Here is a 26,554-nt window from a genome sequence, read left to right on the forward strand (position 1 = left end):
ATAAAACCAGACTGTGTATCATAGGTAGATATACACACATTTACCATCAGAAATATGGAGGTGCAATATTAATTACTAACACAAGCTCTTTGCAGAGTATAAAGACTTCTCATGAGTAAAGATCAGTTTAGTGTACATAGTATTACCCCTGGTAATCCCACAGATAAACAATCATTCATAATTATTGCCTCCCCCTGTTTACTTTATCACATAGTCACACTATCCATTGGTCAGCTAGGTTATGCATTCTGAGCTTACAGCCACTCATCATCAAGATGTAAATCTGTGTGTATGCTCATTTTATCTGTGTATGTCATATATGCATGTATGTGTGCACGAGTAGTGTGTACGTACACAGGTTATCTGTGTATGTTATAGGTGCATGTATGGGTGCACGAGTAGTGTGCGTCTGTGCGTACACAAGTTATCTGTGTATGTCATATATGCATGTATGTGTGCACGAGTAGTGTGTGCGTACACAGGTTATCTGTGAATGTCATATATGCATGTATGTGTGCACAAGTAGTGTGTGTGTGTACACAGGTTATCTGTGTATGCTATTTATGCATGTATGTGTGCACGAGTAGTGTGTGTGTGTACACAGGTTATCTGTGTATGCTATTTATGCATGTATGTGTGCACGAGTAGTGTGTGTGTACACAGGTTCTCTGTGTATGCTATTTATGCATGTATGTGTGCACTAGTAGTGTGTGTGTACACAGGTTATCTGTGTATGCTATTTATGCATGTATGTGTGCACGAGTAGTGTGTGTGCGTACAGAGGTTATCTGTGTATGTTTTATGTGCATGTATGTGTGCACGAGTAGTGTGTGTGTGTGTACACAGGTTATCTGTGTATGCTATTTATGCATGTATGTGTGCACGAGTAGTGTGTGTGTGTGTACACAGGTTATCTGTGTATGCTATTTATGCATGTATGTGTGCACGAGTAGTGTGTGTGTACACAGGTTATCTGTGTATGCTATTTATGCATGTATGTGTGTACGAGTAGTGTGTGTGTACACAGGTTATCTGTGTATGCTATTTATGCATGTATGTGTGCACGAGTAGTGTGTGTACGTACAGAGGTTATCTGTGTATGTTTTATGTGCATGTATGTGTGCACGAGTAGTGTGTGTGTGTGTGTACACAGGTTATCTGTGTATGCTATTTATGCATGTATGTGTGCACGAGTAGTGTGTGTGTACACAGGTTATCTGTGTATGCTATTTATGCATGTATGTGTGTACGAGTAGTGTGTGTGTACACAGGTTATCTGTGTATGCTATTTATGCTTGTATGTGTGCACGAGTAGTGCGTGTACGTACAGAGGTTATGTGTGTATGTTTTATGTGCATGTATGTGTGTATACAGGTTATCTGTATATGCTATTTATGCATGTATGTGTGCACGAGTAGTGTGTGTGCGTACAGAGGTTATCTGTGTATGTTTTATGTGCATGTATGTGTGCACAAGTAGTGTGTGTGTGTACAGGTTATCTGTGTATGTTATATGTGAATGTATGTGTGTGTGAATAGTGTGTGTGAGTGTATAAAGGTCATCTGTCTTTGTTATATCTGCATGCATGTGTGCACAAGTACCGTGTGTGTGTGATTGTACACAGGTAATCTGATCTGTGTATTTTTTATGTGCATGTATATATGTGTGAGAGTACACGTTAAATGTGTTTGTGTTCGCGTGCATGTGTGTGTGCGTTCATCCATCTGTAGGTGTATGTGCTTGTGCCATACATTCTAGAGCAAGAATATGTTAGTGGAGTGGAATATAAGAAGTGACATTTTGGGGGCACAAGTGTAACATTGTTCATTAGGTAAAGATTATACCTGCCTAATGATATATATACATATACACGATCATCTAGGCTGTCCAGTAAAGACAAAAATAAACTGTACTGAGGAGCAAAAGCATATGATCGTCTTGTGCAGCTTTGTGCTTGTGGGATGTCAGTACTAAGGGAAATCACCAAGCAAAATCTTACTGAAAAGTCTGATAATTCTAGCTAACCTGTACCTGTCTGCACTGCTATGTGTACCTTTTTTACATCCTGCTTATAGCTGGCCACAATCAGCGTTAATACTTCCTGCTCCAGAATGTAACTCTATATATAATTTCTATGTTTATATATAATTTGGATGGTTATTTAGACCAGTGTTTCTCAACCGCGGTCCTCAAGTACCCCCAACAGGCCAGGTTTTCATTATAGCTGAACCATTGCACAGGTGAAGTAATCAGCTGATCAGTAACACCATGGTTACCAACCTGCTCTCATCCATCAGCTGATTACTTCACCTGTGCACTGGTTCAGCTTTAAAGAAAACTTGGCCTGTTGGGGGTATTTGAGGACTGCGGTTTTGAAACAATGACTTAGACAGAGCGCCAGACAGGATTAGAAGATATACACTTTTTATAATCCTATGTAACTGCATTCCACGCCTTACGTGTGTCTGGGCCTTATTGACCTATGAATAGATGTATCACATGGTCACACACTGTTTGATAAACATATCTAATTTCTTATTTACATCCTGAACTCACAGCATATCTCATGGTTGTATTAGACAACAGCACTTTGACAGCAAGTTTATAAACTTCTCATACTGCACCTTTTTATAAACGCTGCCCACAATGGCTGATTTCAGTCTCATGCCAATGACCCAACAAATGTAGTCATGTTGGTGTAGGAAAAGGGACTGTCCGCATGGGCAAATAAGGAGGAGGATGGCAACTAGAAAGCCTTGCCAAGAGCGTGAGGCAGGATCCTTCAACCGGTCCAACAGCAAGCTGGGAAAACAAAACTAAAAACCATGAGAATATATAAAGGGAACCAGATATTAGCAGGACAGCTACCGGCCAGTAAGTCTGAATATCTATCATATTTATCCATCTATCTATTTATCTATCGTATCTATATCTATTTATCAAATCTATATTTATCTATCTATCTCTATCGTATCTATCTCTCTGTATCTATATCTATCTATTGTATCTATATCTATCGTATCTATATCTATCGTATTTATCCATCTATCTATTTATCTATCGTATCTATGTCTATCTATCTATCATATCTATCTATCTCTATCGTATCTATATCGTATTTATTTATCTATCTATCGTATCTATCTCTCTGTATCTATATCTATCCATTTATCGTATCTATATCTATCTATTGTATCTATATCTATCTATCGTATCTATATCTATCTTATTTATCCATCTATCTATTTATCTATCATATCTATATCTATCTATCAAATCTATATTTATCTATCTCTATCTTTATTGTATCTATCTCTATATCTATATCTATCCATCTATCATATCTATATCTATCTATTGTATCTATGTCTATCTATCGTATCTATGTATATCTATCTATCTATCTATCTATCGTATTTATCCATCTATTTATCTATCATATCTATATCTATCTATCAAATCTATATTTATCTATCTCTATCTTTATCGTATCTATCTCTATCGTATCTATCTCTCTGTATCTATATCTATCCATCTATCATATATATATTTATCTATTGTATCTATATTTATCTATCATATCTATGTCTATCTATCTATCATATCTATCTATCTCTATCGTATCTATATCTATCGTATTTATCCATCTATTTATCTATCTATCTATCATATCTATCAATCTATATCTATCTATTAATATCTATCTTTCTATCTATCATATATTATATCTATCCATCTAGCTATCATATCTATATCTATCGATCTATTCTATCTATGTCTATCTATCGTATCTATCTATTGTATCTATATCTATCTATATCTATCTCTCGTATCAATCTATCTCTCTCTATCTATATCTATCTATCTATCTATCCAGAGACACCTAATTGATAAGCATTGATACTTATATATATGATCATATAAACAAAATAAGTATCAGGCATGTATAAAAGGTGGCACTGATGCAACAGAAAAAAAGAATTATCCCGCCCCTATATAAATCCCCTTTAGTGTACAGTTTTGCAGCACATTTATTAAAAAGGACATTACAGTACTAGAAAGGGTTCAAGGAAGAGTTAATTATTTAATAAAGATAATGAAAGATTTAAAAGGATATTAAAGTCAGAATTAAACTTCCATTGTTCAAATAGAGCATGCAGTTAAAAAAACTCTTTCCAATTTACTTATTTTATTAAAATGTGAATAATCTTTTTATATACACAATTTCTCAGGCACCAGCTATTAGTGAGCATTTGAAAGAGTTTGAAGAGTTCACAATATATAAATATATGCCTTTGTGATTGGCTTATGGAAGTCACATGATAACAGGGGCATGCAAAATGGAAGGAACCTTAAAATTTGTCAAAAAAAAATTGCATTGACTTTTTATTATGCATTTGTTGACTATGCAATTCTTCTGTATTTAATGTTCCTTTAAGTGCATTCCTTTTTGTACAAATGCACATTTGTGCCGAAAACCAGATTTTTGTTGTGTTTTTAACGAAATTATGGTATGTCCACATTCACCCATATCAGCTATCCAGCTCTGCTAGTCCCTACTAGCTATTGACCCTAATCTGTAAAGCCCTCAACAGTTTCACACCCAACTACACTACGTCACTCATCTCCCAATAATCCCCAGACTAAACTCTTTCATCAACCTGAGACCCACATCTATATGTTCCCATCATTAGTACGTCCCTCTTGTGCATTCATGTTAGGCCTCTAAGCGAGGCCAAGGCAGCGCTGCCCTTACCGCAGATTGGGTGATTGAGCTCAGGGCCGTCTTTAATATTGATTGGACCCTGGGCAAAAAATTTCTTGCCCCCCCCCCACCCCCACCCCATGCAATTTTGCTCTCCACCCCAAAATCCCAAAAACCGCTAAATCTATTTTTTTTATTATTATTAGCCCAGCGGTGGATCATCCACTGCTGGGCTAATCATTTAAAAAAAAAATGCAATATGTGAAACTGGACCTAAGCAGTACTAATAAGTAAATAAATATATAAATTCCTCCACTGTGGATTCATTTAATATTCTTTTGAATGTGATTCTGGTGTGAGGTTAGCTGGTTAAAGAGATTTAGGGCAGCCAACAGGAGCAAAGCAAGGTAAAGGAGGAAGCATGGAGGTGCAGACAAATATAAGTTTACTGACTGGAACAGCAGAACTACTATGGGAAGCTGTAAAATCTGAGACAGAGAGAAAATAAAAACTATAAAAATAAACCTTACATTAATGTGTGAAGTATCAGCATGACGCTATACATCAGCCACACCAGCACATGTCGCTTCTTTGCTAGGAACAAGTTCCCTCTCACCCTGAACTAGACAATGCTGCATGGGGAGGGGCGTGTGTGCACTCACTTATTCTTCCCACTGATACCTTTCTACAAAGCACTATTCCCCTAACAAACTTCAGTTAGTTGATCTTAGTGCCAAAGCAGAAAGAGCAGGGCTAAGGGGACCAGTAGACTGGATGCTGTCTGTCCAAGGCTGCATGGATACAGTGTGAGATGAGTCACACAGCCTCAAGACTGAAGAGAGCAGTGTATGCAGCTGCACAGATGTTCAAATCCTCATGTGCCTGCCGCTCCAGCTTTCTGCTGCATGCGCCTACAGTCAGCCCTACCCAGAAACAATCCCCACCACCAGAGCAGTTACCTGGTAACAGTGGTAACCCCAGTAGGACCTTTTCTGATGCAGTGGGAAATGGCTGGATGCCGAGTTAGGGCTTTGCATTCAGTGCTGCACAGTGCACATCTAAAACAGCACATGGCACTAGCTTGGCATGTCACATGACACCGGCACGGTCTGGCACAGTTTTTAAAAAAAATATAAGCAGAGTACTTTTGACTGTGACAGTATTAGGACTGAATGTGTGTGTTCCCCATGTCACATCAGCAGTCTGGTATGAACCATAAAAAAAAAAATTTTTTTTTTTTTTTTTTTAGGACTCTTGGGCCCCTCAACAGAGACTGGGCCCAGGGCAGCTGCCCCTTTTGCCCTGTGTTAAAGACGGTCCTGATTGAGCTGCTTGGTGAGGACACTGTCAGGAGGTGCTCTACTTCAGCAGATTCCGGTGCTTTTAGAGCCAAGGGCCACACTAAACTGATACCAATTAGCTGCTCACTCTCTGCTTTATTGGCTTGGTTATTATTTAATGGTAATAAGTGTATTATCTGATTTGTTGTCAGGAGCTAATATGCAAAGAGTCAGCAGCAGCGGTAGTCTGGATAACTGCAAAGTATTGTGTTAACAAGCCAGGGCTCAAAGCCAGAAGTACAGACTGAAAACGAGTATTAAACCAGAGGGTTAAGGCAGTGGCAGAGGTCAGGGCACAGATCCAAAGTCCAGTAAATCAGTCGTCAGATTTTAGTAAAAGGGTCAGGCTGGTAGCGTAGCCCAGAAACTTTGCCAGGGTCCATGCAAATATCCAAGCACTGAATGGGAGTCTCAGATGACCTTTTAACAATTCCCATTCAGACTTGGCACCAGGAACAAGGCCAAGGTTACTTCCAGTTAGTCAGTTAATAAATAGCACTAAGTGCACATACCAAAGAAAACAGTAGTCAAGGAATACAGCAGGACATCCAGAGAGCCAGCGTCCCTAAGCTGACATCACTTAACCCGCCCTGCTGGCTCTAACAGCATTGGGACTTCAGGCAGCAGCGCACCTCCTGACAGTGTACTCACTAGCAGTGCGGACTCAGCCATGCTCAAGCATCCGACCTGTGGTATGTGCAGTGCTGCCAAGGCCTGACAACATTCTTCCACCCTTGCATCTATTACCACCACTCGTCTGAAAGTTCCTCTCCATCCTGACTAAACAAATATTTAACTGCCCTGTCTCACTGCTGCAACTACAATCCGCATGATGAGCTACCCCACACCTAATGTCTCCTGACATCTCAACCTGTAGATTGCCAGCTCTTCAGAGTAGGGTCCTCCTATATTAATTTGTTTAGTCTCTTTTATGTACTTGTATTTTTTTTTTACCATGAATGAGTGAATTTGGAGTTAGCCCTGCTCGTACCCAGATACCCTGAGCTACAGAGTTGTGTAATTTGGTGTTGCATAACAAATAAATTATAATAATATTATTTCCTTGGTTCTGTTTCTAGTTACACATGCATAGCCCCTTCTTCAGGATGTGTTTTTGTGTATGAGGCCCTACTGCTACCAAAAACTCACAGCCTAAATATTATTTAACACAAAAAGTATGGAATGGAAAACATTTGCATAACTAGTTGTTTTTCACTTTTGTATGAAAGAGAATCCTCTTGTACTTGGCAGAGTGTAATCATTTCTAAGTGGCAGGCATTTTATATAATATGGACAGAAACGTGTTCTGTCAGACATTACAATTAAGTTATATAATTATTCACCCATGTCTCCATGTCTGGGAAGGCCCTGTACAATACACTATGCATATAAATAGATTAAATTAATGTCCATTTAAACAGAGGAAGTTCTACATTCCACCCAGTGATGAATTTGCATAATAAATTACAGCCAATGCAGGAGATTTAGAAAATGAAGGATATCTTATAAAACCCAAAACATATTACAAAAGTAAAATGTAAATTATGGTTTAATAGTATATTATATAATCCTATTATATTTGTACATGGTCATAAATTGTCATCAATTCAAATTAATTTAAATGGTTACATAGCTTACTTTTGACTTTAAATGTTTCTTAAAATCTAAAGCAAAACAGATAAATGTATAATAAACGGTTGCACTCCATGTTCTCTATTAATGAAGCAACAGAAATGTGTGCAGTTCATGCTCTCTTGCAAGGCCCAAATATGTCCAGACATGTTCCCTGTCTGAACTTTTTGAGCTTGCTGCTAGGTACTAAGCTGTAGAGTTACAAGAAATATATGATGAAGATATTATATAATATTTGCAGAAACTTGAGTGAAGGGGCAGCAGATTTCCCCTGTGAAGAGGGCAGTACAAAACCTCTACAACGTGCAATAGTATTATGGTCTATGGGGGAAAATAACTTAACTGTAAACTTGACCGGTGTCTACAACAACCATGTTACTTTTTCGTACATACCTCATGAGCTCAGGGCTTATAAACAAGAAAGCTGTGAAAAAGGCCATTAGCAGGGTACTGAGAAGATAATATCCTCCAAAAGCTTTTAAGATGATCTTTAGAAGTGACTTTGGGTTCATCTGCATGCTCGGACTTTTGATGAGAACTTCCATTTCACTCGCTTCTCCCTGAGACTTCTGAGCATCATTATCCACAGCTAAAGAGGAGAATGTCTTTACTTCCAACCTGCAATGTAAGCAAATAAACTGTCAATTCTGACTGTATAACCGAAGGATAAATACGTATGGCTGCAAATCCATTAACAGGAAATATCAACAAGGAGGAACAGATGTGACTCACATTTCGGAGTCCATTGCAAAAGAAAATGAATCTTTAACGGTCACGAAAAAAACAAACTGATTTTAAAAGGTGTATATGAAAATGCATTTGTGAGAGCCTTGAGAAAGACCCAATCAGGTTGAAAAGCAAAGGCTGTCTATTGCACAGTTTTTATATTTGTTTATGAGTGTTGCACTAGTTTTTGTTTGCAATTTTATTCCACGGGTCAGTTTTGCAGGTACCAAGGTGAGGATACTTATTTCCTGGACATCCACCGAAATTAATCGTCTCTAGATTTCAAGGATAGGATTTTGCCCCCCTCTAAGGAAGAGTTTATGGAACATTATGTGAACGCTTTGTTTCTTAGAGTTACCTGAACAGGCTGTATTTATATTTGTGTTTTTGTATTTATATTTATGTATAATTAAATATTTTTATGTGACATGGTTTGATGTTTAACCTTTTTTTAAGGGCTACTCATTATATATTCTTACGTACTTTTTGTCTACCCCTTTTGGCACAGAAGGGATTTGGGTAGTTTACAACATTTGTAGCCTTTTGGGGGTATTAGATACTTCTTATTTTACTTGTGTATATTAATGCAATAATACAATGCTCCAAATCAGTAGTCTCAAAGTACCTGCCACAGGGCTATATGCAGCCCTAAATATAGTTTAATCTGGCCCTCCCTTGTTTGTTAGGCAAATCATTCATTTGAGCCCCATACATTTTTTTAGGGTTCTAAGAGGTGTAACAAGCTGATGTTCTATATAGGGACTCACTAGGTAAATATAGCAAGCATTGTCCATTGTAGACTCCCAACATGCACTGTTTGGATAAATGTAATGTTTCACACAGATATACAGTTCCAGAATGATCACTACACTTGGCACTCACAAGATAAATATATGCAACTGTGTATGTCTATTATAGGCTACAACTCCCACCATAAACTACTACTTGGGTAAATGTCACTTACAGTTCCTAGTATATCCAGTTCCAGAGCACTAACTCTGTTCAAGTGGCCCCATCAGAGAAACATACTTGGCCATGTCCCCCAGATACAATGAGCTTGATGCCCCTACTCTAAATCATTACATCATTTGATTATTGTGGATACAAAGTCCCACATGGGGGCTGCTATGCGTTCCTAAGATAGACATGGCAGATGATCCAATCAGGAGCAACATACACATATATCCACCAATCAACGTCAACGTCCTGCTCAGGACTAGCAGCACTGCTGGTAGACAACTTTAACTATGTGTTTAACCACTTTGTGAGGGCTAAACCATATATTCACCAAAGAACATTAAGTAATTAAAATACTCAAACAAATAATTTAATTAACATGTCCCTTTAAGATCACTTGATGCAGCCAGTCTGATATTTTCATATCTAGGTGAAAGCAGTAGAACATAATTTGTCACAGTTATTTTTCTATAATCAGGAAATACTCCTTCCTGCCCATGAGGAGTCCTCATTAGGTAGAATTGTGAGCAGTCACCAAAGAGCTTCAAAATCCCAGGCTTACTGAAGCACAGGCAGTTATGTGTAATAAAAAACTTTGTAATATACTTTCATTATTTAGTTTGCCCCCGTTTCATGTAATTTAGCTATGAAAAATGTAGAATTTCTCATTCTCAGAGCTGTAAATTCACAAGGTTAACTTGGCTGTTATGTTATTTTATAGCACCACGGCAGAAATGTCTTGAAATTACAAGGTGTTTACTGTTACTAATTATAAGTTATAGTAATAATGTTAATTTTCTCTAAGTATTGGGCTTTGGTATACCAACAGAAATAAGATAAGGAAGCATTTATATTTATAGAAAGTGATAAAATAAAGAGATCTGATTTCCCAGTAACCTCAACCCATTTTAACGGGTTGTGGTGTCAAAGAGAAAAACAACTATTTCATAAACAAAATGCACCTAAATGAGCAATTCCCCATATATTTTATACTCTGCTGCTGGTATAAGAAGTCATTGGAAACACATTAAAGGGACAGTCAACTCCCAAAAAAACTTTCATGATTAAAATAGGGCATGTAAATTTAAACAACTTTCCAATTTATTTTTATCACCAATTTTGTTTTATTCTCTTGGTATTCTTAGTTGAAAGCTAAACCTAGGAGTTTCATATGCTAATTTCTTAGACCTTGAAGGCCGCGTCTAATCTAAATGAATTTTAACAGTTTTTCACCACTAGAGGGTGTTAGTTCATGTGTTTCATATAGATAACATTGAGCTCATGCACATGAGCACTGATTGGCTAAAATGCAAGTCTGTCAAAAGAACTGAAATAAGGGGGGCAGTCTGCAGAGGCTTAGATACAAGATAATTACAGAGTTAAAACGTGTATTATTATAACTGTGTTGGTTATGCAAAACCAGGGAATGGGTAATTAAGGGATTATCTATCTTTTAAAACAACAACAATTCTGGTGTTGATTGTCCCTTTAAGGGGGAAACTATTTTACAGTAGACTGTCCCTTTAAACAACATGATTGCAGGTGACTGTGTGGATACAAAAGGGTTAAAAGTTACTTACGGTTTAGCCTTGTGCCATTCTTTCTGGATCTCTCTTGAAAATTTTGCTAAAATGATTTCAGCTGTGTCCGATTGCCTCAGAGACCAAATATCTTCGTCTTTCAGAGGATGTTTGTATCCTCTAAACATTATTCTGTTAACGAAAAACGTTTAATTAAATAACTGTACAGTGAACATAAAATAAACAGTTGTTGTGTACTTGACATGAGAAGACTGATAGATTAAAAGGACACACAACGCAGAACATTTATAGTTTAGATAGAGAATGCAAATTTAAAAAAAAAAATTACTTTTGTCAAATTGATCTTATTTTCCTGGTATCCTTTGATAAACCTTCTCATGATTGCGTACTGAGGTAGGCTCAGGAGTGTGGACGTGTGGTGAGCACTATTTGTATAACATTGCTACAAACATGCAGTGGGTCTCAGTATGACCTCACTAAAAAAAAACTAACGGCTAGATTACGAGTCTTGCGTTAGCCTTAAAAAGCAGCGTTAAGGGGTCCTAACGCTGCTTTTAACGCCCGCTGGTATTACGAGTCAGACAGGAAAGGGTCTACTGCTCACTTTTTTCCCACGATTTTAGCATATCGCAAATCCCCTTACGTCATTTGCATATCCTATCTTTTTAATGGGATTTGCCTAAGCCGGTATTACGATCGCCTTAAAAAGTGAGCGGTAGACCCTCTCCTGTCCAGACTTCTACCGCATATTAAAGTCAGTAGTTAAGAGTTTTATGGGCTAACGCCGTAACATAAAGCTCTTAACTAAAGTGCTACAAAGTACACTAACACCCATAAACTACCTATTAACCCCTAAACCGAGCCCCCCCCCACATCGCAAACACTATAATAAAATTATTTAACCCCTAATCTGCCGACCGGACATCGCCGCCACTTTAATACATTTATTAACCCCTAAACCGCCGCACTCCCGCCTCGAAAACACTAGTTAAATTTTATTAACCCTTAATCTGCCGTCCGTAACATCGCCGACACCTACCTACATTTATTAACCCCTAATCTGCCGACCCCAATGTCGCCGCTACTATATTAAATTTATTAACCTCTAAACCTAAGTCTAACCCTAACACCCCCTAACTTAAATATAATTTAAATAAAACTAAATAAATTTACTACTATTAAATAAATTAATCCTATTTAAAACTAAATACTTACCTATAAAATAAACCCTAAGCTAGCTACAATATAATATAATTACATTGTAGCTATCTTAGGATTTATTTTTATTTTACAGGCAACTTTGCATTTATTTTAACTAGGTAGAATAGTTATTAAATAGTTATTAACTATTTAATAACTTCCTAGTTAAAATAAGTACAAATTTACCTGTAAAATAAATCCTAACCTAAATTACAATTACACCTACCACTACACTATAATTAAACTAATTACCTAAACTACCTACAATTAATTACAATTAAATTAAATAAACTAAATTACGGGGAAAAAAAACACTAAATTACAGAAAATAAAAAAGCCCCCCAAAATAATAAAATTCTCTACCCTATATTAAATTACAAATAGCCCTTAAAAGGGCCCCAAAGTAATCAGCTCTTTCACCTGTAAAAAAAAATACAATACCTCCCCCCCAACATTAAAACCCACCACCCACACACCCAACCCTACTCTAAAACCCACCCAGTCCCCCCTTAAAAAAACCTAATACTAACCCCCTGAAGATCACCCTACCTTGAGACGTCTTCACCCAGCCGGCACAAGTGGACCTCCAGAGGGGCAGACGTCTTCATCCAGGCGGCATCTTCTCTCTTCATCCTTCCGGAGTGGAGCGGGTCCATCTTCAAGACATCCGACGCGGAGCATCCTCTTCATCTGACGGCCGACGACTGAATGACTGGTCCTTTAAGTGATGATAGAATCCTATCAGCCAATCGGAATTAAAGTAGGAAAAATCCTATTGGCTGATGCAATCAGCCAATAGGATTGGCCTTGCATTCTATTGGCTGATTGGAACAGCCAATAGAATGCAAGCTCAATCTTATTGGCTGATTGGATCAGCCAATCGGATTGAACTTCAATCCTATTGGCTGATTGCATCAGCCAATAGGATTTTTCCTACCTAAATTCCGATTGGCTAATAGGATTCTATCAGCCAATCGGAATTCAAGGAATGCCATCTTGGATGACGCCATTTAAAGGACCAGTCATTCAGGATGAAGAGGATGCTCCATGTCGGATGTCTTGAAGATGGACCCGCTCCGCTCTGGAAGGATGAAGATAGAAGATGCCGCCTGGATGAAGACTTTTGCCGTCTGGATGTCCTCTTCTGGCCGGATAGGATGAAGACTTCGGACCCTCTGGAGGACCACTTGTGCCCGGCTGGGTGAAGACGGCTCCAGGTAGGGTGATCTTAAAGGGGGTAGTGTTAGGTTTTTTTAAGGGGGTATTGGGTGGGTTTTAGAGTAGGGTTGGGTGTGTGGGTGGTGGATTTTAATGTTGGGGGGGTATTGTATTTTTTTTTTACAGGTGAAAGAGCTGATTACTTTGGGACAATGCCCCGCAAAAGGCCCTTTTAAGGGCTATTTGTAATTTAGTATAGGGTAGGGAATTTTATTATTTTGGGGGGCTTTTTTATTGTATTAGGGGGATTAGATTAGGTGAAATTATCTTAAAATTCTTGTAATTCTTTTTTTTCTGTAATTTAGTTTATTTAATTTAATTGTAATTAATTGTAGGTATTTTAGGTAATTAGTTTAATGATAGTGTAGTGTTAGGTGTAATTGTAACTTAGGTTAGGGTTTATTTTACAGGTTATTATGTACTTATTTTAGCTAGGTAGTTATTAAATAGTTAATAACTATTTAATAACTATTGTACCTAGTTAAAATAAATACAAAGTTGCCTGTAAAATAAATATAAATCCTAAGCTAGCTACAATGTAACTATTAGTTATATTGTAGCTAGCTTAGGGTTTATTTTATCTGTAAGTATTTAGTTTTAAAAAGGATTAATTTATTTAATTATTTCATTTAATTTAAATTATATTTAAGTTAGGGGGTGTTAGGGTTAGGGTTATATTTAGGTTTAGGGGTTAATAACTTTATTATAGTGGCGGCGACGTTGGCGGCGGCAGATTAGGGGTTAATAAATTTAATATAGTTGCGGCGACGTTGGGGGGGCATATTAGGGGTTAATAAACATAATGTAGGTGTCGGCGATGTTGGGGGCAGTAGATTAGAGGTTCATAAGTATAATGTAGGTGGCGGCGGTGTCCGGAGCGGCAGATTAGGGGTTAATAATACAATGTAGGTGTCAGCGATAGCGGGGGCGGCAGATTAGGGGTTAATAAGTGTAAGATTAGGGGTGTTTAGACTCGGGGTTCATGTTAGGGTGTTAGGTGCAGACATAAATTTTCTTTCCCCATAGGAAACAATGGGGCTGCGTTAGGAGCTGAACGCTGCTTTTTTGCAGGTGTTAGGTTTTTTTTCAGCCAGCTCAGCCCCATTGTTTCCTATGGGGAAATCGTGCACGAGCACGTTTTGCCAGCTTACCGCTACCGTAAGCAATGCTGGTATTGAGGTGAGATGTGAAGCTAAATTTTTCTCAACGCTCACTTTTCTGAGGCTAACGACGGCTTGCAGAGAACTCGTAATACCAGCGTTGTCTTAAGTGAGCAGTAAGAAAAAAAGGAGCGCTAGCACCGTACAGCCTTACCGACAAAAACTTGTCGGCCGTAAGTTTCCACCAAGAATAAGCAAGTGAAAAAAATTCAACTTAATAATTTATATAAAAATTTTTTTTTTTTAATAATACCATATATCTGAGGGAGGAACGTTGAAATGTTGTACATGAAGGCATTGTTTAAATACATAAGACAACACATTATTATGTATTAATTACATATGTCCTGCTTAACAGGCATTGCTCAAATTTTAAAAATGTGTCTTTTTTTAGCTTTAGAAGCAAATTGAATAACAGTTTTTTGCTAGCAGATTCTATAACATGTTGCAAATGTATTGTTGGCTCAGAAGCGTGCATGTGCCACTACATTGTTACAAACACAGCTACTGTTAAAGTGATGGTAAATCCTAGCGTTTGGGAAACGCTAAGATTTACAATCGTAACAAATAAAGGGGACTTTCATTCATGAAGTATAAAATACTTCATTCTGACAGCCTCTTTATTTGTTAGCAGCGTTTGCTGCGCTGAGCTGCTAAAGGCAGCCCACGGCAGAACGCAATTTGGCTGAGAGGTGACGTTTCCACCTCTTAGCCAATAGCAGTGTAAGCTTATGAGTCTGCACATGTTTATGAGTCTGCACATTTTTTGCTCAGCACCTGGGTAGCGCTTGCTGATTTGTGGGTACATTTAGCCATCAATCAGCAAGTGCTACCCATGTACTGAACCAAAGATGGGCCGGCTCGTAAACTTAGATTCTTGCTTTTTAAAATAAAGATAGCAATAGAACAAAGAAAAAATTATAATAGGAGTAAATTAGAAAGTTGCTTAAAATTGCATGCTCTATCTGAATCACGAAAGACACAATTTGGGTTCAGTATCCCTTTAAATTACCATTTAAAGTTACTACATCCAGATATAGTTACCAGGTGGGTGTACAGTATTAAACAGGACTGGAAGTTTACTTATTGTCCAGTATTTTTGGGAAGATAAGCTGGGAATCCAATCCAGTCCCTCCACAGCAAATGCCAACATTGATATAATAAGTAAAAATGAACAATTGTGAATCAAGTAAACGAAAGAGGTAATCTCTTGGGAACACCTTGACAGGAAAATATTATGTATGTGAGTATGTCCAGAGGGTTGTGCAGCTTGCAAAAAGGAGATCTCATTACTGAGCCAAACAACTGAGATTTCATTATTACATAATTATACATACACATATACACACACACACATATATATATATATATATATATATATATATATATATATATATATATATATATATACACACATACATACACATACACACACACACATATATATCTATATATATATATTTATACACACTCACACATACATACATACACACACGTGTATAATATATATATATATATATATATATATATATATATATATATATATATAAACTATATATACACATAAACGTGACTTTTGGCACAAAAAAAAGATTTATTTAACAGGCTTCTTTTCAATTTTATCACTTGGAGACACCTTTTGCTGGCCAAGAGAGCAGTGACCTATCACACATCAACTTATATATTTCTTGACATTATTTGAGAAAATCATTTGATATATGTTTGCGCTATATATAAAATGTGACATTGTGCAGCAATGTGTTATCAGTTACTGCTGTTTTTATTTGCTGACAGGATTGTTAATCAATGACAGATGTTTTTGTGTTGTCAGGTCTATATAAAAAGAGATCTAGCAATTGTTTCAAATCTTAGTCAATGATTAAAGGGACATTAAACCCAATTTTTTTCTTTCATGATTCAGCTAGACCATGATTTGCTTCCTTCTCTTGATATTCTTTGCTGAAAAGCATACCTAGATAGGCTCAGAAGCTGCTGATTGGTGGCTGCACATAGATGCCTCATGTGATTTGCTCATACATGTGCATTGATATTTCTTAAACAAAGAATATCTAAAGAATGAAGCAAATTAGATAATAGAAGTAAATTGGGATGTGGTTTAAAAGTGTATTCTCTATCTGAATAATGAAAGAAAAAAATTGGGTTTAATGTTCCTTAAAGCACCAAATTGGCAAAAAATGCATCAGTTTTTCATACCATTAATGTCCCTGGTCTGAAGAAGTGTAAGGGAAGATTTAAACTATTTTACATTGTTGCATCTAAAGTTTATTGCCTCTAAAGATTGTATTTTAAAGGGACACGAAACCCAAACATTTTCTTTCGTGATTCAGATAGAGAATACAATTTAAAAAAAGTTTCCAATTTACTTCTATTATCAAATTTGCTTCATTCTCTTGTTATTTATTAAAGAAAAACAAAGTACTAATGGCACTGCTGAGATTTGGAAATTAGGGTAGCCTATTAATCTCTGGGTTTGTAAATAAAACATACACAGGTTTGTGTTTATAGTCCAGATTCACTAAATTACAAAATGGCTGAGGTGCTGTGTACTAGTTTAAAGAAACAAACAAAATCAATCCGAAGATTAATGGATTGTACACCTGAATAGCACTCTTTCCCTAACCAAAGGTGGCAAAGGTTGGACAAAATCTGGGTATCCTAGGGGAGGAAGTGCGCAGGGATTTTTAAAATATAACCTTTATTTGGTAATTAAAAGCAAAAACACAAACACAATCCACATACATACAATATTTAAAAGCACAGGATTTGGTTGAATTGGTTTTTATCCAATAATCACAAAATGTGAAAAGTAGTTGGAGCATACATTGGGTGTGAATTAACTTAAATAAATCTCAGATAAGGAATATCTATGAGAGTCCGGTAGTGAACTAATACTCTTGAGGATTGTGTAATATTTGTAAAGCTTGTACCACTTTAACGTTGACTCTGCTATTACTGCATGCAATTATCTCGCTATTACGTGATCTAAAATTGTATATGCCGCAGCATGTAGAATTGGAGTAGGAGTTTTAATTAGTGTTAAATTACATTATACCATATTATATTTGGACTAGTCTGGGATTGTATATAACAGTTTCTTGTTAACTCCCAGTCTTATTCCTTATATCAAATGTGTTATTACAAATATCCAGATCAATTGTAACTGCAAATATGATAAATGAGGTGCAGTGATTACTTTTGGATAAGCAGTGCTAACAATATATAAATGCACTTAATAGTAATGAACTCAAGTCTGCCGCTATTTCGTCTGCTGTCTGAAATTGCTGAAAAACTTTGCCTCTTGGTTTGCCAAAATATTTCCTGGGCTGTCAAGCGTCTTAGAAATATATAACCTTGATAAGATCTTAACTAATTCTGAGAATAGTATTACTAGGTGAAACTTATTCTAGTCACTTAACATATTTTGTCATATTTAGTTAGACCTTGTAAAATCTAAAGCAGCTTTCTGTGCTGAAAAATAAATAATGTGCTGCTTGCTTGATCACCCAAGTGAAGGTTTAATATATTGCTGAAACTCAGCTCAATTTTAGGTTTGCCATTTATTTGACACAAAATATTATACCTTCCTTATAATAGATATAATACCGTATTGTTCTGAGTATAGGCCGCACTTTTTTCCCCTAATGTAAGTCTCTAAATCATGGGTGCGGCCTATACTCAGTATCTTACAGTGAAAGGTCCGGGTGGGGCTTAGGTTGAATCGCTGATGTTGCAGGGAGGGGTCCGGACACACCCTGGACTTCCTGGACAATTTGTGTGAGCACAGTTTTTAGACTTTTGCCCCCATAGTACTGGTAATTCCTCCTGTTAAAGGAGGGTGAGTCAGGATTGATGAGGAGGGGGATGTGTGAGGAAAAAGGGGGCTCTGATTGGTGAGAAGGGCTGAGGGGAGGCTTATGTAAGGTAGGGATAGTGTTAATAGTGTGAGTAGTGGGCACTGCTTGAGGGAAGGAGTGGGTTAAAAGGAAGCAGCCTGTGAGGGTTATGAGGGGGCTATGTGTGTACAAGGGAGGAGGGTAAGGAGACTTAGGGTATCTGTCAGGGCTAAGGCTAAGAGATTAAACAGGGGTCTGTGTGTGAAGGGGGTGAGAGAGGCTGAGGGAAGGCTTATGTAAGGTAGGGATAGTGTTAATAGTGTGAGTAGTGAGCACTGCTTGAGGGAAGGAGTGGGTTAAAAGGAAGCAGCCTGTGAGGGTTATGAGGGGGCTATGTGTGTACAAGGGAGGAGGGTAAGGAGACTTAGGGTATCTGTCAGGGCTAAGGCTAAGAGATTAAACAGGGGTCTGTGTGTGAAGGGGGTGAGAGAGGCTGAGGGAAGGCTTATGTAAGGTAGGGATAGTGTTAATAGTGTGAGTAGTGGGCACTGCTTGAGGGAAGGAGTGGGTTAAAAGGAAGCAGCCTGTGAGGGTTATGAGGGGGCTATGTGTGTACAAGGGAGGAGGGTAAGGAGACTTAGGGTATCTGTCAGGGCTAAGGCTAAGAGATTAAACAGGGGTCTGTGTGTGAAGGGGGTGAGAGAGGCTGAGGGAAGGCTTATGTAAGGTAGGGGTAGTGGTAATAGTGTGAGTAGTGGGCACTGCTTGAGGGAAGGAGTGGGTTAAGAGGAGGCAGCCTGTAAGGGTTATTTCTTAAAAATGGCACCAAACTTTAAGGGTGCGGCTTATATTCAGGAGCGGCTTATACTCGGAACAATACGGGTAGTTGCTGTGGCAAAGTACTTAAACAGAGTTCATTTTAAGTTACATTGTAATTGTATCAATCTGCCTAAATAGCGTTTATAACAGACTGTTCGTGACTGAATATAAAAAAGCACTGCCTGAAACGCTCTTATGTTTCACTGCTGCATTTTAGCATTTTGCATTGCTGATAAATTCTTATAACCAGTAAGTTGGTTAAAATTAATATTCAAAATGTGTGTTCACATAAGATAGATAAAGTGTCACTGCTGCGTTTTAGCGTTTAGCATTACTGATAGATTCTTATGACCAGTCAGTTGGATGAGATGAGTATTCGAAATGTGTGTTCACATAAGATAGATAAAGTAATATTTTCAATATTTGCATCAAGAACTTTAAATTAAACTAGATATTTAGTGTGTTTTATTCACACATAATAGTTATAGCGGCAACGTGAATTAACTGATGTGAGTAGAGTTTATAAACTTCACTTATACAAGTTATCACTTAGGTTGTTCCGTATTAATCAACTGAACGGCTTTGTAAAAATAATACTTAGTTGGGTATTTGGGGTATTATATACTATTAAGCCCCATATTAATAGCCACGTAATGGAACCTTACTGCAGGTACCGGTTAAATATACACTAATGTTGCTGAATTAATCCCTACTCAGAGATCAGTTAACTTATCAAAAAGTACAACTACTTACTTTTGTTTTAAATATTCAGGACCAAGAGGCAAAGTTTTTCAGCAATTTCAGACAGCAGACGAAATAGCGGCAGACTTGAGTTCATTACTATTAAGTGCATTTATATATTGTTAGCACTGCTTATCCAAAAGTAAACACTGCACCTCATTTATCATATTTGCAGTTACAATTGATCTGGATATTTGTAATAACACATTTGATATAAGGAATAAGACTGGGAGTTAACAAGAAACTGTTATATACAATCCTAGACTAGTCCAAATATAATATGGTATAATGTAATTTAACACTAATTAAAACTCCTACTCCAATTCTACATGCTGCGGCATATACAATTTTAGATCACGTAATAGCGAGATAATTGCATGCTCACATATCAGATACTAAGGAATACAACCTTAATTGAACTTTGAATCATAGAATAGTAATAGCAGAGTCAACGTTAAAGTGGTACAAGCTTTACAAATATTACACAATCCTCAAGAGTATTAGTTCACTACCGGACTCTCATAGATATTCCTGACCTGAGATATATTTAAGTTAATTCACACCCAATGTATGCTCCAACTACTTTTCACATTTTGTGATTATTGGATAAAAACCAATTCAACCAAATCCTGTGCTTTTAAATATTGTATGTATGTGGATTGTGTTTTGCTTTTAATGACCAAATAAAGGTTATATTTTAAAAATCCCTGCGCACTTCCTCCCCTAGGATACCCAGATTTTGTCCAACCTTTGCCACCTTTGGTTAGGGAAAGAGTGCTATTCAGGTGTACAATCCATCAATCTTTGGATTGATTTTGTTTGTTATTCATTGTTGAAGCGATATCTAGATAGGTAGCATGCACGTCTGAAGCACTACATGACAGGAAATAGTGTTGCCATCTAGTGCTCTTGCTAATGTATAACTGTTATAAAACTGCTGCCATCTAGTGCTCTTGCTAATGTATAACATTGTTATAAAACTGCTGCCAATCTGGTGCTCTTGCTAATGTATAACATTGTTATAAAACTGCTGCCATCTGGTGCTCTTGCTAATGTATAACATTGTTATAAAACTGCTGCCATCTGGTGCTCTTGCTAATGTATAACATTGTTATAAAACCGCTGCCATCTAGTGCTCTTGCTAATGTATAACATTGTTATAAAAACTGCTGCCATCTAGTGCTCTTGCTAATGTATAACATTGTGTGTTAGGAGCGCCTATTGAAAGGCTAAGTCTAATAAGGGTATGAACTAAAAGTGGCGTTAGGTATACCAGCACAACGAGCCCAAATAGATAAGATTTACAAGTTTATTATAGCATTAAAATTAACAAATTTATTAAGGCAATTTTATTAAATTTGTAAATTTGTTAATTTTAATGCTATAATAAACTTGTAAATCTTATCTATTTGGGCTCGTTGTGCTGGTATACCTAACGCCACTTTTAGTTCATACCCTTATTAGACTTAGCCTTTCAATAGGCGATCCTAACACACAACTATTCCTTTAAACTCCCTCTTGGGTATCTAGAGACCCTATTGTTATAGGAGCTTAGGTCTTGAAAGTTAGCGCCGTCGGAAAGACCATATACCACTAATGTATAACATTGTTATAAAACTGCTGCCATCTGGTGCTCTTGCTAATGTATAACATTGTTATAAAACCGCTGCCATCTAGTGTTCTTGCTAATGTATAACATTGTTATAAAACTGCTGCCATCTGGTGCTCTTGCTAATGTATAACATTGTTATAAAACCGCTGCCATCTAGTGCTCTTGCTAATGTATAACATTGTTATAAAAACTGCTGCCATCTAGTGCTCTTGCTAATGTATAACATTGTGTGTTAGGAGCGCCTATTGAAAGGCTAAGTTTAATAAGGGTATGAACTAAAAGTGGCGTTAGGTATACCAGCACAACGAGCCCAAATAGATAAGATTTACAAGTTTATTATAGCATTAAAATTAACAAATTTATTAAGGCAATTTTATTAAATTTGTAAATTTGTTAATTTTAATGCTATAATAAACTTGTAAATCTTATCTATTTGGGCTCGTTGTGCTGGTATACCTAACGCCACTTTTAGTTCATACCCTTATTAGACTTAGCCTTTCAATAGGCGCTCCTAACACACAACTATTCCTTTAAACTCCCTCTTGGGTATCTAGAGACCCTATTGTTATAGGAGCTTAGGTCTTGAAAGTTAGCGCCGTCGTTAAGACCATATACCACTAATGTATAACATTGTTATAAAACTGCTGCCATCTGGTGCTCTTGCTAATGTATAACATTGTTATAAAACCGCTGCCATCTAGTGCTCTTGCTCATGTATAACATTGTTATAAAACTGCTGCCATCTAGTGCTCTTGCTCATGTATAACATTGTTATAAAACTGCTGCCATCTAGTGCTCTTGCTAATGTATAACATTGCTCTAAAACTGCTGCCATCTAGTGCTCTTGCTAATGAATAACATTGTTCTAAAACTGCTGCCGTCTAGTGTTCTTGCTAATGTATAACATTGTTATAAAACTGCTGCCATCTAGTGCTCTTGCTAATGTATAACATTGTTCTAAAACTGCTGCCATCTAGTGTTCATGCTAATGTATAACATTGTTATAAAACTGCTGCCATCTAGTGCTCTTGCTAATGTATAACATTGTTGCAAAACTGCTGCTATATAGTACTACAGACAAGTGTACACTCCTGATCTTTCTTTCTGGCTTTTCAACACAGGATAACAAGAAAACAAAGCAAAATTGATAATAGAAGTAAATTAGAAAGTTGTTTAAAATTGCATGTTCTATCTAAATGATGAAAGAAAAATTTGGGGTTCTATGTCCCTTTAAAATGATTACAGTACTTTTAGTTTTCCTGCTGATGGAGGAATGTCCTGATCACCAACAGAGCTGTGGGCTTGTCTTTATCGGCCAGTGAGTAATCAGCTGCTAGTGCAACACATGCACTCGCTGATAGTTTCAGTATTGCTGAAATGGCTTTAATTTAAAGGGAATAAGGTGAGAAAAAGAGGTATTGTGTGACACACTTAGAATAAGAGCCTATAATCACTATAATGGTATGGGCATGGAAGGACTGATTTGACTTAAAATGTAACTTTTAATAATAATTTAATAAAATCATGAGAAAGAACAAAAAAAACAGACAATAACATTTATTAGTACAAAACAAATGTTGGAGGTGTGAGTTAGCAGATTTGAACAATGTTGGTGTATTGATGCATATGTATATACTCTGTAAGCCAATTTGGCTAAGGTGGGTGGATGATACAAAAACGATTATTTATCTATTTTTGTCTCTATGTTGTAGACAAATAGTTTAATTGTTTCCCCAAATAGGATAGTAGTATTAGGGAAACGAACAAATAGTAAAAATTATTCCACAGTTTTGTCCCACCAAGAGTATATCAAAGAAACACCTTTTAGTGGTAAGAGATAAACAATAATAGTGGCTGTTAGCTAGACTCCAACTATCCGTTAAAGAAGAAAACACACAAGATGTAATTAGCGCACGCTTCTCCTGTACTAAATGGTATTAAAATACCTGGCTCTATTAATGATAAATAATAAACATAAATGTTATATACTATTTGGCTTTGCTAAAGCATACTTCAAAGTCTCAGTCCTATATACTTTAAATCATATAACCCCACATTTGTTTATCTATATATGTCCCTTTGTTTCTGTAACTGAAATAAGACAGTTTTACGTTTAACAAAGTAGACTATGTGCCAATTAAGGCCAACAAAAATTAGAGTATTATACTAAAATAAGATAAAGCAAGTGTGTGCAGGAAAAGCAGTGCGAATGCCTGACGCGTGTTTCGCGCCTTTGAAAAAGCAGTTGGCATAACATTTTAAACAACTTTCTAATTTACTTCAATTATCAAATTTACTTCATTCTCTTGGTATCCGTTGTTGCTAGCTGAGCACATCCGGTGAGCCAATGACAGAGGCGTATATATGCAGCTACAATTCAGTAGCTAGCTCCCAGTAGTGTATTGCTACTCCAGAGCCTAACTAGGTATGCTTTTCAACAAAGGATAATAAGAAAACAAAGCAAATGAGATAACATCAATCAACTGGAAACATTTCCTAAAAATGCTCAGTGTGGTAAGGACAGATTTAGTTGGGTTGCAGAGTACCCTCTATTTGCTCTTCTCCAATCCTGAGGGCCCTTTTGAGTTGTGCTCACCATATTTGCCCACCCAACAGAAGTCCCAAAACACACATTCTTAGTTCCTAATTTTCTATGCTACGTCCTATATTCTGAGCTCTGCTTTTTATTTTATTTTGGGGGGGGGGGCACAAAACTACAGCAGAGGGCCGCATTTGTCAGTTTGAAGACATTTTTTTTGTAACACAATGTTTGACTGCTGCTATAGGCTAGGAGTATAATGTCCCTTTAAGGACTATAGCCGTCTGCCAGCTCTTGGTGAATAAATACAATGTCATTCTATGTTACAGCACTGCATTATATACTAATATCAATCAGTACTGTCACATAGACTGGTGGTTTATTTGCACAGACTTGTGATCATTTATTTGTGTTCATTTCTTGCCCCTATACTCTGATTTTACCAGCGGATATCTCTGTTATTGCAGAAGGAATCATCACCGTGCTACTTACTCTGTGAACCAGCTGAATGTCACTTGAGAAAGGAATGAGGCGTTTGTTATAGGGCAGGGATTCTGGGAAAATAAACAAAGAAAACAAGATGACATTGATTTGTTTGTTTAGGCTTTTTATGTGTTTGTGTAATGCATATAAACTAGAACCAATGACCGTGAGTTTACTCTCAGTATAGTAACTCTGAAGAGTGCTGCTTTAAAGGGACAGTTTACTCGAAAAATGTCTCCCCTTTAATTTGTTCCCAATGATCCACTTTACCTGCTCAAGTGTATTAAATTGTTTACAAGTATTAACTTTACCCTTATATTGGATTTTAAATAGTTGATTTAGCCTGTGGTATCCCCACCTATTCTGAAAGTTTCTGGCCTTAGGTCCAAGTTATAGATAAGCTGTGTAAGCACAGCCAGCAGAAGAATAAATTACACTCCCAGTGGGGTATAGAAGAGATAAGGTAATAAAATGTTCATGTTCAATTGTTCTCTCGAAGTATTGGTCTTTGGTTTAGAAACAGATATAAGATAAAGAAGCATGAATATGTACACAGTGCGATAATGTAATGACATCTGATTATACCTACAGATATAAGATAAAGAAGCATGAATATGTACACAGTGCGATAATGTAATGACATCTGATTATACCTACAGATATAAGATAAAGAAGCATGAATATGTACACAGTGTGATAAAGTAATGAGATTTGATTATGCCTACAAGCTCAAACCATTTTTTAGGTTGTAGCTTCAAATCACAAAATCAGCTATTTCATATACACAAATAAACCTTACAAATAAAATCCTCGTATATTTTATAGTCTGCAGTTGGTAAAAAAAAAAGTAATTGGAAACACATTAAGGGAAAACAATTTTACAGTATACTGTCCCTTTTATTATGCACTAACTGGAGCTAGAGTACAGTTTGGATCAGGAGGAAATCTCACTGATGCAAGGGGCTCATATCTTTGTAGTGGATCAACAGAAAAGTTCTACAAACTACAGAATAGTAGATTTCCTCTCCCTTCCCTCTATGAATGTTTGTACAGCTCTGTAGTCTATTGTCTTATTCACATGTGAGTGACCATCTCTCTCTTCCTGACAAGGGACTGAATACCTGGGGACTTGAAAAGAATTTATTTGTGGAGAGTAGTGGAGACTCAGGATTTCCCTTGAAATCTCAGAGGTCTTAAAGGGCCCCAAAACAAGCTTGTAGACATTAAAGGGGCACTCAAGTCAAAATGAAACTTCATGATTCAGATAGAGCAGCAATTTTAAACAACTTTCCAATTTACTTCCATTAACAAAATGTGCACAGTCTTTTTATATTTACACTTTTTGAGTCACCAGCTCCTACTGAGCATGTGCAAGAATTCACAGCATATACGTATATGCATTTGTGATTGGCTGATGGCTGTCACATGATACAGGGGGAGTGAAATAGTCATAAATTTGCAATTTATTTAACAAAAATCTACTACTCATTTGAAGTTCAGACTAAGTGCTATTGCATTGTCTTCTTATTATGCATTTGTTGATTATGCAAATCTACAGTGTTGACTGGTCCTTTAATTTACTAGTCCATTTAGAGAAGTGATGCAGTATACATTCTAAAGTGCTGTTTTGTATCATAGTTAAAGGGACAGTAAAGGCAAAATTAAAGGGATATGAAATCCAAAAAAAATTTCTCCTGATTTAGAGCATGAGATTTAAAAACAACTTTCTAATTTAGTTATATTATGATTTTTTCTTTGTTCTCTTGGTATCTTTTGTTGAAAAGCAGGGGCGGATGCTTAGGAGCCGGCTCATTTCTGGAGCACTATATGGGCAACAGTTTTGCCAGGATGTTATCCATTTGCAAGAACACTAGAGGGCAGCACTATTTCCTCCTATATAGTGCTCCAGATGCCTACCTAGGTATCTCTTCAAAACAGAAGGTAATGGGAATGAAGCAAATTTGATTATAGAAGTAAATTGGAAACTTTTTTTTTTTATGGTATGTTTTGTCGGAGTCACAAAATAA

The 26,554-nt window shown here is 36.8% G+C and overlaps 1 protein-coding gene across 2 annotated transcripts in view; it reads right to left on the reverse strand.

Annotated features, from left to right (window-relative positions):
* LOC128642107 (multidrug resistance-associated protein 1) overlaps positions 1-26,554 on the reverse strand; it is a 148,709-nt gene that overhangs the window by 74,655 nt on the left and 47,500 nt on the right. For both annotated transcript variants that reach the window (XM_053694768.1, XM_053694770.1), the window contains exons 7-10: positions 24,537-24,598; positions 10,941-11,072; positions 8,071-8,295; positions 2,625-2,802 (exon numbers count right to left, since the gene is read on the reverse strand). In XM_053694768.1, the coding sequence (XP_053550743.1) occupies positions 2,625-2,802; positions 8,071-8,295; positions 10,941-11,072; positions 24,537-24,598 (597 nt within the window). The remainder of the gene's footprint in view (positions 1-2,624; positions 2,803-8,070; positions 8,296-10,940; positions 11,073-24,536; positions 24,599-26,554) is intronic.

The sequence above is a fragment of the Bombina bombina genome, chromosome 11, assembly GCF_027579735.1.
Source record: "Bombina bombina isolate aBomBom1 chromosome 11, aBomBom1.pri, whole genome shotgun sequence".
Classification (NCBI taxonomy): Eukaryota; Metazoa; Chordata; class Amphibia; order Anura; family Bombinatoridae; genus Bombina; species Bombina bombina.